The 14899-nt window shown below is 35.0% G+C and overlaps 1 protein-coding gene and 1 long non-coding RNA gene across 3 annotated transcripts in view; one reads left to right on the forward strand and one right to left on the reverse strand.

Moving 5' to 3' along the window:
* LOC105046231 (ABC transporter G family member 51) overlaps positions 1-10107 on the forward strand; it is a 32408-nt gene extending 22301 nt beyond the window's left edge. The window contains exons 21-24 of the mRNA XM_073258729.1: positions 3315-3486; positions 3573-3660; positions 8929-9095; positions 9841-10107. Coding sequence (XP_073114830.1) covers positions 3315-3486; positions 3573-3660; positions 8929-9095; positions 9841-10107 — 694 coding nt within the window. The remainder of the gene's footprint in view (positions 1-3314; positions 3487-3572; positions 3661-8928; positions 9096-9840) is intronic.
* Positions 3706-10132, reverse strand: LOC140858209 (uncharacterized). 2 transcript variants are annotated; one of them, XR_012141779.1, is made up of 4 exons: positions 9991-10132; positions 7169-7232; positions 6748-6813; positions 3706-4241 (listed from the first exon to the last, which is right to left on the reverse strand). It is a non-coding gene; the product is annotated as an uncharacterized lncRNA (long non-coding RNA). The 2 variants fall into 2 exon arrangements; XR_012141778.1 differs by lacking the exons at positions 6748-6813; positions 7169-7232 and having other exon boundaries at positions 9991-10130.
* Positions 10133-14899: the final 4767 nt, after the last annotated feature.

Genomic DNA, 14899 nt, shown 5'->3' on the forward strand with positions numbered 1-14899 from the left:
AATTTTTTTGATGGCTGGTGCCGCTTAGAATGTTATCATTTGGAATACCTATATGTTCACCTTAAATTGTTTTTGGTTTTGTTTATGTAATCTCTTTTAAATTATTAGCCATGAATGACCTTCACATGAGCTTTAGATTTGCATAATTATATTAGGCACTAAAGAACTCATCCTTAACTAAAGTTTGCTAAAATGTGCATGGTGATTTCTAAATCTATGTTTTGCAAGTTAGCCTATGAAATCTAGGAAGGATTAGAATTTTGATAGTTCACGTTTCCTACTATGTAGCGCTTATAAGATACTATGCTCATAAAAAAATACTGCCATGAAAAATTTTCCTAACCTTGTTTGGCTTCATAAATAGTTCTACCATGCAATTGACATGGCACATTGTACTCTCGATATTTCATGATATTTGCTTCAATAAACATAGGCACTTTCTTGTACTCCTTTATCATGCAATATAAGGCAGGTCCAAGTGAGGTACGCCATATTGTACCAAACTAGGAGGTACAATGTGTACCTTCCCATACAGCTTGCGGTGCCCATACATGGTACTGGGGGTGTACCAACTCTCAGTGCACTGAATCAGCCTTTATACTGGACGTACCGACATAGCGGTAGGGTGGCATTGGTATAGAGCCCAATATTGAGATGATGTATCTTGGTTCCAAGAAATCTTGCATTGACCAATCTTCTTTAGACAAGCTTGCAATTAATTTTTCATGGAACTCTTTCTTTCTCTAATTGAACCATTAACAAGGTTTTAAATCTTGGTTCTAGACCTAGTATTGATCAGGGAATGAGTTATGACAATACAGGATCGTATTAACCCAACACTTGGGATGGTTGGCATCCTGGTGATTCACCATGTTGGTTTTTTAGCTCATCTTTAGTTTTATGTTTATTGTTTTCCATACTTGATTATAAGGCTTTTATGGCTTATTTGTCATAATTTAAGATCAGGGTAGGTCTTTGTGCCTATGATTAGGTTTATGGTGCCGATATCGTAGCATCACTATTTTGCTATGAGGTTTATGATGCCCATGACCTGAGATCTCTCTCTTCTTTCTCTCTTTCTCTTTTCTCTTGTTATATTGTCTTGTATTTATACAATGTACTAGCACATGGTCTCTTGTCAGGTCTTTGGCATGGAGGCTAAGGCCAAACCCCAGATCCGAAACCCTAAAATGCATCCCCTAATCCTAAATCATGACAAAAAAAAAAAAACCCTAAATAGCTACGAAATCCATCGAATGAAAGAAAAAAAGGGCATCCCAGTGAATTGTTGAGATGTTAGGCTGTCCTACATTTGGTACTGTAGGTATTGGCCTTCCTGATCTTTGTTCCAGTTTGCATAGGCTAGTCGCAACTGTGACAACCTGGTTTTTCATGTACCAGGTCCTGGACCCAGTATCTCACTGATCTAGCTGAAGATAGTTGGAAAGGACTTGGGACTTAATCTTTGACCGTAACCAATCGACCCTCTTGAAGACGTTTTGACATAAGTTAGCATATGTTAGTTCTTTGTATTTAACATGAATTTTAAAATTGCATCCATATTTCTTCATAGATCTCTTTGATGCTCTCAACTATATCACTTACTTACATAACGCGGAACCTATTATAAGCAATATAAAGTTATAAACAATATAAGCAAATTTAGAATATGATTTGCTATATGTCTGTGCTTTCTCATGGACTTTTAATTGATTTATCATGCAAGCTGCTACATATGTCTTTAGCTTGAGGGAGTCCAGGTCTCACAAAGTAAGCTTCTCTAGACTAAAATCTACAACTGGATCCATTTAGTAATTTATGCATTGCTAAGGTAAAACTTCTCTCCAGCTTCTTATGTTAAGTTTTCCAAAAGTCACTTATGAACCAAATTTCGCTGTAAAAACATACTTTCTTAAAAATGCAGGTTGGTTACATGTAAAGCCTCAAGCATATTTTGATATCATATTAATGATCTTTATGGACTTCTAGGAATTGAGATTTGAGATTAAAAAAGCATCAATCCATAGTCAAGCTGATTGAAAGTTGAAAATGATTCGGAGTTAGTGTATGGTTTTTATGAACCAAATATTCACTTATCTTATTTAGCAGATGTGTCATTATATATTCATGCATGGTTGTTTCTCTTTCAATGCAAAGCAAAAGAACCACATGAATGAAAATAGAATATGATGAACAATCAATAATATAACCTTAACTGAAGTCCAGAATGACTTGATTGGGTAAAGTCGTACACAAAATGCTCTCACTAAAATGGGATACAAGCCTCAATAGTGGGTTGTGTATGTGGCTCTGAGGTTTTGCAAAGTTTGTTCCAGCTATTCGATGGTTATGTAGCCTATGTGCCTTTAGGCTCTCGTACTAAAGAAATGGAAGACACCTTAAAATTTGATAGACAATATCAAGATGCCTTAAGACTTGATAGAAAATATATTGTAGAAAAATGGAAGCAGCTATTATATAGAAAAGGGTGAGTAATAAAGGGAGGAAAGAAGGGAAGGGAGAAAAGTGCAGGGTTCCTCAACTAGATGGATAGTGAATAACATAACCAAAATTGTAAACTTTTTTCAACTCAAAACTCAGAAGGCTTAAGACATGGTTTCTGGCTTTTATTAGTTTAGGTACATATGTTGAGTCCAATGGATGCATAGAACTATGCTTTCAGGGAACAATGTGCTTGCTTCTCTCCTTGAAAGGCTTATGCCTATTTGCCACAAGTCTTGTTCACTTCAACACCTTCTAGAGTTCCTTGTGTCAGGGAGCATCTCTAGCTGTGCCCTTAGAATTCCATAAAATAAGAGGTAGACCATAGTCTTTCCTTGAATAATCATATGATGATATGTTTGATTGTTCTTCCACCCTTCTAGGTGAAAGCAGCATATGTTATCTGGACACTGATTTAGCTAGAGCACCCAAATAATTCCATTTGTTCTTATTTATTAAAAGGATACCACACTGAGATATACAACAAAACCTGACACATGGACCTGGGTCCATGTAACAAAGAAAGCAACTGATCATCATAAGTACTTATAACAACTCAATTCTGCGTCTGTTTTGTTTATTTCAAGTGATATGGGATTATGTTACAAAAAGTCAACTGTTTCTTCACAGATTCAAGCATGATAGCATTCTCCAAATACTAACCTCACCACAGTTTCAAACTAATTTGGTTTAGCTGAAGAATCTTATGTAGAAATTTAATGGAAAATTTTAATCGTATGATTTTATATATTAAATACCATATTTCAAAAGCGGTATCATGTATCAAATGATAGACCTTATCTATTTTGTAGGGAAACACCACTGGACTTGCAACTTGTAATGGGGGCTCTTTACGCTGCTTGTCTGTTTCTTGGAGTAAATAATGCATCATCAGTGCAGCCCGTGATTTCTATTGAGAGGGCTGTTTTCTACAGAGAAAGAGCATCTAGAATGTACTCATCATTTCCTTATGCAGCAGCACAGGTTGTTTTCTTTTTTTTTTTTTGTTATCAGCTTTTCCTGGTTTTGTCTAAACAGTACATAACATGAAATATTGTCTCAAATTACAGGGTATTGTAGAGATCCCATACATTTTTGCGCAAACTGTTATATTTGGTTGCATCACCTATTTCATGATCAATTACGAAAGATCATTAGGTAAGAACATACATCCCTTATTTTCCATATCTTACAATTTATAGCTTTATATTTATTTGCCAGATGACTTAGTGATTTTAATTTGGTAAGTGCCTCATAGAGCCTTTCGCATCTTCTGCTACACAAATACATATTAATGAGTATGTAATGTCCAAGGTGAGGGTGGTAGCATCAGTACTGTTTACAACACCTACTCCTTCATTACAGTCACCATGTTGTTTTCAGCCATCACAAACATAACCAAGGCTGCTTGATCACCAATAGTCATTGATGATGTTGGAAAAGATGCATTAGTGTGGACAAGCATGGGTTACTGAGTGATGCCTGCTGAAATTTGTCCTTGAAAATGTTGATATTTAGATCCAACCTCAAGATGAAACTTGGCCACTTTGGAAACCCTTTGCTTGCATAGTTTGGCACCATACATCTTTTTAAGGAGATGGTAGACTTTAAGTTCCTCTTGCAAACCTATAATATATTAGGATACTCCAATGTTGGAAATCTTCTTACCTGGGCTCGACTTGCTGACCCTAATTATTTGACTCGAGAGGGTGAACTCAGTGATTGGGCAGATCATGTAACTGAAAAGAAAAAAAATAATTTATATATGGTAATAAAGATATCAAATGTGTAGCAATATAAGAAAAAAAAATCAGAAAAAAAAGAGGCATGGATAAAGATAAGAGGAACACGTATAACTAATGACTTATGAAACTTCATGCCTACATGCTATCTGAATTATGTTGATGTTAAAGCATGCAATTTTCGAAGGACCAACCACGTGCTCTAATATCTATCCTTAATACTATTAATCACGTAAAAAAGATTCTGTAACTGCAAAGCCTAGTATGTAACTCGTCTTTTAATCTATTCAAAATTCTGAGAAACATATTCTACTGATTTTTGAACAAGCAATAGAAGTCATAGCAATTACCTGCTAGAGAAAATGAAAATTGAGTATAATAATCTTATTTTTACTTGATGAATGGAATGGCTACGTGCATCTTTTACTGCATAATGTCGCATTGGTATACTTACACAATAAGGTAGCTTAGTAGCCACCTGGTTGTGTAGCCTAGAACTATTTCCAGCTATGCAAATTGTTACCTAAATGAAATACAAGAGAACTCAAAGTAGCTTACAGTTAAAAATTTGAAGAAAATGGTACAAGTGGAAGCACCTATGCTTGATTCTGTAAGTTCTAACTATTTTGAATTGCTCAAGTCAATAAAAAATGGTTACACCTTGACTAACTTAGAAATGGAATTTGGTTAGAAAGGGAAGCATAATTAAGTCTTTTTCACTTTCCAAGTTATCTGAGTCACAATAGGCTCACTCAAAATTATCTAATTTCTGTTTATTTTTGAAGTTGCGAATCAACTTCTTGAGCTTGACAAACATTTGAGACTCACTTACTAGACTTCTGCACCATTTTTTTAGAATTATTTTCTTTGTCTAGCTCATTTATTTAAGTTGTATTTTTTTCAGTAGATGTGTCATCAAGAGTATCTAAAATCTCCTTAGCAGTATTAAAGAAAGATATAGATGCATGATGGATTTGTATTAGCCCAAGGCCACATCATGATTTTTTAAAAGTTCTTTTGTATATTTGCCTCTCTTCTATTTACATCAATTTCAATTGAGTCATGGAAAAATATCTTAGCACTCTTGGTCCCTTGAACATAATTTGACCTCTTTGTTTGACTGATGCCATTTTGATATCCATCATTTTGGTGAGATAAAAATAATCAATTTATCATTCTCATTGATAATGAGCTTTAACATGCAAAAGGGTAAAGCATAGAAGTTTCAAAATCAAAGAAAGGTGACAATCCATAATCATGTGATAATACATATCTAGGGAAACTCGTAAGATTTAATAAACATACCAAATATGGTTAGAATTTAGAACCATCCCGCTTAACTATATCATGAGTAAAAGCAAGCAAAAGCTCCCTAATTTGCTTGATAGATGTATCAATCGCACCTATGCTTGATTCTGTAAGCTCAAAATAACTTATAGTTTAAAAATTAGAAGAAAACAGTACAAGTGGAAGCACCTATGCTTGATTCTGTAAGTTCTATTTTGACTTGCTTAAGTCAATAAAAAATGGTTGTGCCTTGACTAAGTTAGAAGTGGAATTTGGTTTAAAAGGGAAACATATTTGTCTTTCAGCTTGCAAACCTGTAAGACTCAGACTTCTGCACTCCATTTTTTTCAAAATATCTTCTTTGTCTAGCTCATATATTCAAGCTATACTATTTTCAGCAGATGTGCCATCAACTCCAAAAAAATGTTGCATCAAGTATCACTCTGCATTAGCAAATTATTGATGATTTTTCATGGGTTATTTTTTTAATTTAAAATCACTCAAAATTTTGAAATATTTTCCAAAATCCTAAAAAGTGCGAGTTGCCTCACAAATTACTTCATTATATTTATATAATTCTAGATTTTCATAATTGTCATTGCATTATTATTTTTATGTTAAATTTATAAAAAAAATGTATAAATTGCATAACTACTAATATTGCTCCAAAAAGATGTCTGAAATGCCTATACATGTCATTGAATTCTCATAATTTTTTGATTAATAATAGTTTTTATTAAAATTATTAATTTAAAATAAAATCTTAAAAGATAAATTTTTAATTATGGTCAATATAGTCTCTGATAAGGGGCACCATGAAAATTTTTTCAGTCCATATTAAGTCTGAAAGCTTAATTAATCTATAAATTACTTTGAAATTGGGGTTTTATTCAAGAAGCAAATGACATGCCAAAAATTTACCAAATTGGTACCAATAAATAAAATCAGATAGCATACTAAACTCCATGCATATTGATTTTTAGAATTTATCGCCTCCTTTTTATATTAATTTTTATCCAAAATATTTTTTAATAAAGGTAAAATAAATATCAAAAGTTAAAAACGTTATACCATTTCGTACATCTAATTAAGATCTTGATATATCATGAAATTACAGCAAAATACAAAACTTTGGCATGATTTCCCCATAATTTTAATTTTTTACCTATTTATGGGATGTAAAAGAAAGAAAAAAGAAAGAGGGAAATTCTTGGACCTCCTCCGCTATCCAATCACTCCCTTTCTTTCTCTGCTCTTTATGTTCTCTTTCTCCTCACTTACCCTGAAAAAGAGGGAAAAAGGGGTGTCAGGTCCTTTTCCCCTTAATAATAGCGCCCCTAAAACAGAACAAGGCCTTTATTGGGTTGAACTACTTGGAACAAAGCAGTTCTGACCTGGTAAGGACCAGTTTGCACCTATTCGGGCAAACTCACATGTCAAGACCATTAATTATTCTAGTTTGTGGTCCATGCCAGTGCGATATTGATTGGACCAGGTGGTTTGGTATGGTATTGCACATCTTGATCAAGACCCCATATTATACCATTACTATATCGGGTCAGTATGGTATGCCCATACTGGGTGATATAAGTTGGTACTGAAAACTTTGATCAAAACAGCACAACTTGATTTGCTACCTTGTAGGTCTGCAACCATATATTATGGCCACATGGTTATTGGCTTACAGCAAAAGTTCTCGATCTGCAAAGAAACAAGATTGGATGTCTGTTAAGCAGTTATGAAAGGAATTCTATGTTTAAAAGGAAAAACCACAGGAAAAACGCAGACATAGTTGCTGACTATGATTCATAGAACCAAAAGAAGAAATCCCTTTGTCTCATCATTGCTCTTAGCCTCTTTACATGTTGCAACTCCATGTCTCAAATAATGCCATGGAATTTAACTTGCCAACATCAATCCCTTCAAGGGAATGAAAACAAATAGCAGAGGTAATTGAAGATGATGAGGAGAAGGCAGATGAAGAGAGGCTGCACACTCTGTTTTAAATCCTTAAGACATCATCTCCATGTACAATAGAGAAAATTTTGCACCATTTTGGACCTGTACCTAAAAAAATGCTTTTCTCAAGAAATGATGATTAAGATGAAGATCAACCTAGAAGAGCGTGCAAGTTCTACTTTATTAACTAACATTTTGATAGGGCAAGATGTTATCAGTCACTAAATGATTTTTGTTTTTCTTATTTGAAAGATGCGTAAAAATAGCATACTTCATGTTGTGCTCTGGGATTATTGTTGGATAGGCTAAGGGACTATGACACATATATATTTCTATTAATTCTGTTAAAGCAATTAACTGGTCTCCCCAACTGAAATACATGCACAATATTTTAGAGTAGCTGCTTTCTTTGTGAACAACTTTGTTGAAGAATCTCAAGGGAGCAGAGCAATCTTCATACAGTTCAAGGACAATTTGATTCTCCATCTTGTCTAAGTAGGCTGTTTCATAATGTATGAGAAGATGATGGTGCAGAAACTTCACCAAATTGAAAATGATTAATGAAGAGACTCAGTACCATTCACATTTATATCAGGATGAAGTTTCTCAGGCAAAGTTCCATATTAAGTATGAAAAGCTACAAGGAAAGGACTAATTTGTGAAAGCATAGTCCCTTTTTCTCCATTTCCCCTAGAACTGTCAAGTCGGGGCTTGTGGTGCATGTGTATCTACCATTGAGTGATCAAAAAGATTATAGTATTTTTTCTGATACTTAATGTTCATGATATGTTTGGCATGCTAGGAGTATCTCTGGACCCGAGATAGAACTAAATCTCAGGATTCACATCAACAAAGATAATAGACCTTATCTGCAAATCTATCTATACTATTACATAAAGCTAACTCCTGTGACCGACTGTTGAACATTCAATGCACTCTCATGCAACACCCCACGAAAAAGAAATTTGGACACCCTATTTAGGTGAAAAATAGGATGTTTATTTTCCCTTACTATGATAAATCCTGATTACTTCTGAGAATTTTAATGTAATCTCGGTAGGACACCAATCCTAAGGTAATGACAGGATTTGCATTGACAAACACAGTTGGCCTTAAATAGGAATGAATAGGAGGAAAGATAGCAGTCCCAGAATGTTAGGTTCAGGATTTAATGTATGATTAATCCAAGCCATCCTCCACAAGGGCTTACCAATTGTACATAATCTTGCATCTTAGAATCTTAACAAACTTCGCAGCTTTTTCTATACTTTGCCTTCTTCATGGTGTCAAGTATGACCGATTCAGAATCTTAAAAGCTAATTAATCATATCAATAATTATTCTTCCCGGTCATGTTCCTCACTTCCCTGAAATGATGCCATGACTGTGATTGCTTAATTTTTCACATAATACAGACTCTAATTCATTTTATTTTGCAGGGAAATTCTTATTATACCTCTTATTCAGTTTCCTCACCTTCACCTACTTCACATTCTATGGAATGATGGCAGTTGGTTTGACACCTTCTCAGCAGCTAGCAGCAGTTGTTTCATCAGCGTTTTACTCTCTGTGGAATCTTCTCTCAGGTTTTCTGGTCCCAAAACCTGTAAGTAGCTAGGACCCTGATCATACCCCATATTATTTTTCTTTTATTCTTGGGAAGTTGCATGAATCCTGGAACATATCTACTCTTAAACCTTTGCTATTGACAATGTCTTTCTATGATACAACAGCCTTCTAACCACAATCTGGCAATTGCCCTGTAGTGTCCAATTGCTTGCTTGAATAGTAGGAAGTGAATGGTCTTGTTTTTGATTCAAAACTAAAGATAATTATCTATGTTGACTATGACTTGAGTTTTAAAGAGACATGAAAATTGCTCTTTTATGAAATATATCTATAACAGATAACATAATTATCAGCAAAATATTAGTTATGGTTATTAACCAAATGTACTATCCAAACTTAAGTTGATCTTGAGTTTACTATCAAATTCTCTACAAGTTTTAGTCTGTTATTATCTGGCCACTAAGAAATAAGTAGCAGTTAAATTTGCATGTCAAACATACATTCTGCTGGTCTACAATATTGATTTCCCCCTCCGATACCAGACAATTGAAGTTTTCAGATAGCATTATGGAATTTGACTACTCAACTTCATTTTTAAGTTGGAATCTTTTTTTTTTTTTTCGAACCACTTCTGAAATACTTGTCTATTTTGTCTGCAACGATCATATTGTTGGAGCTTTCCAGACATTTTCTTGTCTGTTTTTTTTTTCCTTTAGGTTTCTGATGTTCAACATATAAATTCATGTTGCTGACAGTATGGTATATGGTTCCTTTTCTCACAGAATATCCCTGGTTGGTGGATTTGGTTTTATTATATATGCCCTGTTGCATGGACTCTGCGAGGCATCATTACATCACAGTTAGGTGATGTTGAAACCAGATTAGTTGGGGCTGGTTTTGATGGCACAATAAAACAGTATCTTGAGGAGTACCTGGGCTTTGAATCTGGAATGACAGGTGTTACTGTTTTGGTTCTTATTGGCTTCTCCGTGCTCTTCTTCAGTGTTTACGCGAGGTCCATCAAAGTCCTTAACTTTCAGAGACGGTGACTGCATTAACGAGCAGCCAGAGATACTCTCTCCATCTCTCTCTCTCTCTCTCTCTCTCACCGGACAATTTTGCAATGGATTTTTTTTCACCCCACTACTATGCATGAAGCCGGCAGCACTGGATTTCCTCGGCCCCTCCCCCCCCCCCCCCCCCCCCCCCCGGAAATATCTTTTCTGTTATCCAACTTTCATGATTTCATCACTCCTAGGAGTGGTCAATTTTGTATGGAATCACATCCGATTCCCTGTAGTTAGAGCAGATGATGGAGGGATGAGTCGGGTGGCCGAAGATAACCTTTACCCGGGAAAAAGTGGCCCGGATAAGAAAGGCAACCAAAAGTGCTTTCTGTCCATATGTTTGTAAGACAACCAACTTCATGCGGAACCGTTGCTGTGTCGACTTACGAGTACGCATACGACAGTTTGGGTTTTCTCTGAACACTTGCAACTTTTCCGCCAAACCCCTTCCCAAGAAACCAATTGAGATACACACCGTTTGGTCAGCCAAAATTTCAAATGATAAGCCTAACATGTAGTACCGGTCAATGCAATTTTTCATCACGGATCTAAGCAAACCAAGGTGATGTCCGTTGGAAAATTGGTCGTTCAAAGTTTTCAGGTATGATGGAAGGCATGGTGGTGCGTATCATGGTCAGCAGTCATCTTCATTTGAAACGTTGGTCAGATGAATGCAAATCCCAGATCTTCTGCAGTGCGCTCTGTTGTTAGTAGTCAAATGAAGCTCACGAAAATGACGATGACTGCTGTTAGTAGTCATTTTTTACCCTTTATTTTGGGTAAAAGAAGCTCACGAAAATGAGTCAGATCCACCTCTATCAATACTGTTTGTTAGTAGTCTCGTGACATGAAAAAAAAAAAAACATATGACAATGGAGACCTAGGAGATGAAAAGCTGCCTTTCCGATTGTCGGCTATTCTAAGTCACTTGATTCCCCTTATTTTGTATGCAAACTACTCCTTAAACAGAAGAGAAGATTGGCTTTTAATTAGAATTTCATATAGCTTAGTTATTTCTCCTGGTTCTTGAATTTTAGATAGCTTAACTTTACCTTAATTTCTTAAAGTTGATGCTGGAAGCCTTTCGGTGATCTTGGTTGCAAAATCTGAGCGTCTGACACAAAATTCTTTCCCTTAAATTGGTATTTGACTCGGTACTCAATGCACTTGCAGGTGTAGACTGGAGATATTTCTCAGCCTTACATTCCAAGCTTCGATGGAGGAATTCAAGGCATATAACTCTAGGTCTGCCTGTCCGCATGAAATTCAATAGTAGATATCAGGAATTTTGTTACGTGATGTAGCGTGTAACCTTGGATTCAATGAATTCTGAGATACCAAAATGGGCTTGGAATTCCTGTTCTGCTCTCGACAGCGGTTAGGGTAAAGGACAATCATATTGCTAATAGAAAAGTAAAAAGAAGGCAGCAGAATACAAAATAATTTGCCCATACTCTCAAGTAAGTAATCTGGAAATCTATATATATGGATATCTATTTTTTTTGTAGATAAAAAATTTATTCTAGAATCTATATTTTTCTAGATAAATATTTTTTAGATAATATTTAGATAAAAAAATAATTTATTCATATTGTTTTATGTATAGAAAAATAGCTTCAAATTTGTTGCTCATATGTAAGGCTGCAAATGAGTCGACCCATGATCCGACCTAATTTGAGCTGCATAGGCCCGATCTGAATCAGTTTAAAGGACCCGTAAATTTGGATTGGGTTCTAAAATTGTATCCATTTCATTTTTCAGATCGGATTTGAATTTACTAAATTTTGATCTGATTCGATCTATGGAGATTTTTGAGTTGATCCAGATCTAAACCCAATACAAGATCCAAATCAACCCAATACAAGATCCGGCCATGATTGCCTTCTTTGGTTTCATTCTCCTTGCTTATTGAAGTTTAAAGCTCTACTTCTTTTTGTTCTTTTTATTTCTTTGTTTATTTTCATAATTATAATTCTTCGGTTCTTTGAAGGATGATTCTTTTAAACTCATATTTTTACTACTCCATTAACATCATTCAAGGTTTAAAATATATGTCAAAAAGAAGCATAATGGAAGTAGAATTAAAATATTTATTCATCTAACATTACAGAAGTGATAAAAGCATATTAATTTAAAAATAGATAAAATAGAACTCTTTGATTTTTTCTTATCTTCATTCGTCCCGACTTTACATATAGGTTGGAAAAAAATCAAGATTCTATTGATCAAAGATTGTTGGCTGTCATTACCAGCTTTCCAAATTATGTGAAATATTTTGGTACTCATTTTTATATGCTCTCATTAGTTGGGTCTTGGTACTCATATTAGCTTCATAAACTTCATTAAAAACATCAATAAGAATAAACACATAAGTAGAACTAGATATGGATTAAGAACAAGTAATATATTCTGCTTGATAATCTAAAAATTGGTACATAAGTTAATAATAAAAAGCACACACTAAAGAAAAGTTAGTTCTTAGGCAATGTTACTGTACAAAAGTGTCGTGACAGTTCTTATTTGGTACTTATTGATCTTGTTATTTATAATCCAGACCCAAATCGATCCAGATCTGGATCTGAATCGAATCCGTATTTTATGGATCGAGGTCGGGTTATACATGGACTTGACCCGATCCGACTCGAATGATATGTAGGGTTAAGAAATTTGATCATAGACCTAATCCAATCTTTTACTGGGCTAGATTTGATTGAATATTCAAATCCGATCAAAAAATCGGATGGGATCGGGGTCATGAGTGACCCCGATCTGATCCGATCTATTTACACCCTTACCTATATTTTTTTATATTACTACTTTTCTGGATAAGTTACTAAAATTTATCCATATTTTTTATAATATCCTTTATATTTTTTAGATTTGGAGAAAGTGGATGGCTAAATTATTGGACATTGAATGATGGAGGCATTAAAAATGAGGATAGAGTATTTTAAAAATAAAATTAAATACCTATTTTACTGCATGATGGAAAATAATTTAGCAACTTTCTAGGTGGATAATTTTTTTTTTTTAAATTTCATAGATAAATGCTGTCTATGAAAAGTAACTTATCCATCTTGAAAAGTATAAAAACATAGGTAAGTTGGTCAATAGAAAAGTTGACCAATTTTTTCATGAAATATATCCGTAAAAGAACACGGGGCTCTGAACAACCAAAACAGACAAAATGACCTTCGGCAAATATATTATTATACATAAAACCTATAAAGGCTGATACAATAGAAGAAATGGGAAAGAAGGAAAATACGGTGAACTATACATAAGGAAAACCTAAAACAGCGTGCTGTTGAAGCGAAGGGCCTTAATCATATATCGTCTGAAAGGTTGAGGAAGAACGTAAAGCCTAAAACAACAACTAGAATTCGGTGAACTATACGTAAGGAAAACCTAAAACAGGGTGCTGTTGAAGCAAAGGGCCTTATCGTTGTAATATCGTCTGAAAGGTTGAGGAAGAACGTAAAGCCTAAAACAACAACTAGTTTGCAGACAATGCAAAAAAAAATGAGATCGAAATATTACTACCAGACAATAATAAGGAACCATCATCCCCTAAAAATATTCGCACTGAAAGATGAAACTCAGCAATGATGGAGACCAGGTGATTGGAAAACACTAGAAGTGCCTGATGAGTAGAAAAGAAACATAGACCATTACCCAAAGCCATAACCCTGATATTACAACAATAAGATTGGCCATGGGAAAAAACATATGCGGGTCAATAGATGCAGCCTACAATGCAGATCAACAAGAGCAGATAGTAGATATGCTGTAAAACAATGACAAATAGATGACATAATATAGGACGAAATAACAGAAGCGAAATTGTTGCAGCAGAAATCCATCCAATGCCTGAGTCTAATATTGAGCAGCAAAATCACAACAGCCAAGCTAATGGATAAGAAGGCTATAAACCGCACAAAGCATAGTTGAATCCCACAACTATTGGCAAAAAAAATAGAGGAGACCCAGTAGAAATAAGAGGCCAATCTAGTAAAGAAGTAAAAATAGAAACAAAGTAAGAGAAACATGAAATTAAACATACCTCACATAAGTTGTTCCCACAGTATCTATACGCAGAACACGAACCAAGTTCCCTGGCAATAAATTTGAATTAAAGAATGAGAAAGATCCCTGCAAAGCATAAGAAGCTGACCAGTCCGCAACTGATTAGCTTCTTGATACACAAGCGATATGGCATAACGGAAGCACAGCCTTCCAAGTAAGGATATCTTTAAATAATGTCTAAAAAGGATGCTTAGACTTAGAAGGAACATTAAGCCCCAAATAACTGTGGATGAATCATGCTCAATCTACAATTGAAAAGAGTGAGCATAAGACAGCCACCTTTAAACCTCAACCATACTCCCACAAGCTCAACAAGTGGTACAGAAGATGGTGGCAACAGCTTACCAACAAAACACAACACCTCATGTAGACCTCCCTGATCTTTGTTATGCATGTGGTCGAACTGGTGTTTATATAGGAGACTGTGGGTGTGCTTGTGCTCGGGAGGGTGTCATGCTATATGGTGCTTGGGTCAGAGTAGCCCACGTCCCAGTCTCTGGGGCTTCATCACAGGCTTCCCGTCGAACCCCTGCTCTGTGTAGAATGGCATACTATCTAGAGTAGAGTAGATCGAACGTATTGATCCAAGATTCTAAACAAACACAAAAAATAGAAAAAAATATTGAAAAAAAAAAATTTAGGAGAAAAAAATCTTTATTAAAAAAAAATCTAGCCACATAAAGAAGCT

The sequence above is a fragment of the Elaeis guineensis genome, chromosome 5 (assembly GCF_000442705.2).
Source record: "Elaeis guineensis isolate ETL-2024a chromosome 5, EG11, whole genome shotgun sequence".
NCBI lineage: Eukaryota > Viridiplantae > Streptophyta > Magnoliopsida > Arecales > Arecaceae > Elaeis > Elaeis guineensis.